The sequence below is a fragment of the Pseudomyrmex gracilis genome, unplaced genomic scaffold (genome assembly GCF_002006095.1).
Source record: "Pseudomyrmex gracilis isolate BER0280 unplaced genomic scaffold, ASM200609v1 scaffold_2589, whole genome shotgun sequence".
Taxonomy (NCBI): domain Eukaryota; kingdom Metazoa; phylum Arthropoda; class Insecta; order Hymenoptera; family Formicidae; genus Pseudomyrmex; species Pseudomyrmex gracilis.
The window spans coordinates 5,614-9,067 of record NW_018023173.1 but is presented as its reverse complement, the minus strand read 5'-3'; the positions used below and the strand labels follow the sequence as shown (position 1 = coordinate 9,067).

The 3,454-nt window shown below is 46.7% G+C and overlaps 1 protein-coding gene across 1 annotated transcript; it reads right to left on the bottom strand.

Moving 5' to 3' along the window:
• Positions 1-836: 836 nt before the first annotated feature.
• On the bottom strand, positions 837-3,144 carry LOC109862902. The gene is made up of 4 exons (XM_020443071.1): positions 3,007-3,144; positions 2,579-2,901; positions 1,855-2,272; positions 837-1,664 (listed from the first exon to the last, which is right to left on the bottom strand). Exons 1-4 carry the CDS (start codon positions 3,142-3,144, stop codon positions 837-839), a joined length of 1,707 nt encoding a protein of 568 aa, XP_020298660.1.
• Between the last annotated feature and the right edge of the window lie 310 nt (positions 3,145-3,454).

Here is a 3,454-nt window from a genome sequence, read left to right as displayed (position 1 = left end):
GGTAATGTAATCGGATTTTGGTTAAACATTTTTGCACAAAAAGGTGCTTTTTTTTCCCTATTGACTGGACTATCGCCCAATTTGTTTAGAGCTTGCATACAGTCCCAAACCACTAAAGATTCAGTGGTGGTCTTGGCAAGAGCTCCTATGGCTGCTTTGCTATCCGTATAGATATTGATTCTTCTAGTTTTTGTCTCTCTTGAGAGTAGGAGTCTTGCACATTCCAGAATAGCCAGGACTTCCGCTTGAAAGACCGTGGCCAATTTACCCAGAGAAAAAAACTCTCTGTGATTTGATCCTGGACAGTAGATGCCTGCTCCATAGCAGCCGTTTGCTCCAGATCCATCAGTAAACCATGCATGAGTGCCCGGCTGGATCTGAAGATTTTTGTTTTTCCAGTCCGCCCTGGTGGTCAAGTTTATGNAGAACGCCTTGTCCACTTGGCGTATTCTAGATATTCTATCTTGCTTTAAGGTAAAGGGAGGTTTGTGAAGAAACTTGAGCCTGGTATGACCTACTCCGAAATCTCTCCACTCCCCCTGACACCTTAGTCTATATGCTGTGAGTTTGGCAACGCTGATGACAGTCAATCTTAGAGGTGGAATGCAGAGTGCCACTTCCAGCGCTTCTGTTGGTGTCGTTTTCATAGTCCCTACCGCAGCCTTCAAGTAATTACCTTGTAGGCTTTTTAGTAGGTTCTGTGACTTCATCTTTTCCACTCTGAGCCACTAAACCACAGCAGCATATGTTAACCTCGGTACAAGTACCGCTTTGTATATCCATAAGGCAGTATTTAGTTTAATACCACAGGATTTTCCCATTGCTCTTCTACACGCTCAGTATGAGGCGTAAAATTTGGATCTCTTTATATCGAGATGTGTTTTCCAATTCAGTTTGGTGTCTAAGTAGACTCCTAGATATTTTATTGACTGGACGTATTCTATATCTTCTCGCCAGAGTCTAAGCGGCTCAATGGCTTCAGGTTTGTATTTTCTGGTGAAAATCATGGCCTTGGTTTTTAGTGGATTAGCCCTAAGTTCTTTTGATTGACACCAGTCTTGCATGATCTTAAGGGCTTTCTGCATAGTCTCCTTAAGTGTTGAAAGAAAACTACCTTGCACTATAATAGCCACGTCATCAGCGTAGCCAAAGAGGAAGCCTTTCTTCTGTAATTCTCGTAGACGTTCATCCGCGACCAGACACCAGAGCAGGGGAGATAAAACTCCTGCCTGCGGGTATCCTTTAGCGGGGAAACCATGCACACTTGAGTCCCCATGATTGGCAATCAAGGTTCTTCCTGTTAGCATGCTTTGTGTCCAGTCTGCTAGAGCAGCGGGAATGTGATACCCGGTCATTGCTTCCCTGATGACATCATATGAGGTGCTATCGAAAGCTCCCTTAATGTCCAGAAAGATGCCCAGGGCATATCCCTTTGCTTCCAACTGCACTTTGATTCCGCCCACAAAATGGTGCAAGGCAGTATCTGTTGATCTGCCCTCCCTGTAGGCATACTGAGCCGGAGACAGCGGATGTACTAGCAGAGGGCCAATTTTCAGATATCTATCGACCAGTCTCTCCAATGTTTTCAGTACAAAGGAAGTGAGACTGATCGGTCTGAAGTCTTTGGCTGCTATATGGCCATTTCTACTAGGCTTGGATAAAGACTACTCTTGTATCACCCCAAGCCTGGGGGACGTGTCTTAAGGCTATGCTAGCTCTGAAGATTTTTGTGAGTGGACCTATGAGAACCACCATCCCCTCTTGTAGAAGAACCGGGTAGATTCCATCCGGTCCAGGTGATTTATAGGGAGAGAAGATCTTAACAGCTCATTCAATTCTCTTTGGAAAAACAACCTCAGCTGCCAGACGCCAGTCCCTGGGTTTATATTCTATAGGCTTTGGTCGGCAGGGTTGTATGTTATGATCAAAACCTGGGAAGTGGATTTCTATTAGATGTTTTAATGTGTCCGTTGCCTTCTTAGTGACATTCCCCGTTGGGAGCTTGAGACAGCCTAATTGGGGACGGTGATTCAAACTGAGGATTCTGTGAAGCCTGGATGCCTCCGGGGCGCTCTCAATGCTTTCACAGAAACGTCTCCAGCTTTTGCATTTTGATTTCTTAATCTTCTTGCTGTACTCTCGTTGGAAGCTTCTAAAGGCCTCCCAGTGTACTGCAAGTCCTGTTCTTTTCGCCTTGCTGAATTTTTTTCTCGTTTCCAATCTGAGCTTACCGAGCTCTTTATTCCACCAGTGGATCTTGTTTTCCGGATTCCTGGGTTTTGGTGAGCAGTTTAATTCAAAGGCGTTTGTAATAGCGTTCTTTAGAAAGTCCGCCACGTTTTCCAAGTTGTTTTTGGTTCTGAAACTGGTTGGGGCCATAGCGAGCTGGGTCTTAAGGTCAGGCCTAAAGCCCTCTCAGTTGATTTTTCGTGGGTTGCGAACCCAGCTGATTTGCTGTATTTGTTGGAGAGTTAGGCGTATTTGTCTGTAATCAGAGCCAGACGGCTCATCCGAGACCCTCCAGTCGTTCACCAGACCCGACACCCTTTCCGTACAAACCGTTATATTGATGACTTACTGTCTTCTGGAGTCCAGGAATGTCGGCTTGTTTCCTCTATTAAAAATGGTTAATCCTGTGCCCATTAGATAGTCATGGAGACTCTCCCCCCGCAGGTTGGTGTCTGTGCTTCCCCATCCTACATGGTGGGAGTTCGCATCGTAACCCAGCAGGAGTTCGAGCCCCCTGGCTTCCGCATAGGCCACCAGGTTTTTTACCTCTTCATGTGGTGATGGATCCGTGGAGTCATAGGGCATATAACCTAACCCTATTAATACTTCCATGTCCTCTTCCTCGGCTAGCTTCACTCTCACCTTGATGACTGTGAGGTTCCCGCTGCTGAGCTGTGGCAGAAAGATAGCATTTAGTCCTTTTACTAAAATGCATGATCTTACTCTATTATCTGAATGTGCTTTGTATAAGCAGCCGCACCCACTCAGTCCTTTTACTGCACCTTTCACAATCCATGGTTCTTGGATTAGTGCAATATTTGTATGCATCACAGCCATGCTCCTGGCTAGGATAGCTGAGGCGCTCTTGCTGTAATGCAAGTTAATCTGGATCATTTGGATGCCGAGTGAAGCCATTTTTAGGCAGTCCCGACACCCTCCGACTCCATCTCTATATCCGTCGCCTCCCCGCGCTCTCGTCCCGCCATCCTAACGGGGGCCCGGCCGAGACCAAACAAAGGCCTGAAGCCACAGTACTTTAAGGCTTCCATCGCCGAGTCGCCAACCAAACAGGAGAAGTAGGCACTCGTAGCATCCCTCCTATACGTCCCTCTGGTGACGATCCAATCGCTGGTTGCCAGCCCTGTGTTTTGCTGGTTAAGGAGCTTTAAAGCATCCTCAACTCCTACTTCAGGCTCCTCCACATGCACCACCACCCGATGACGCT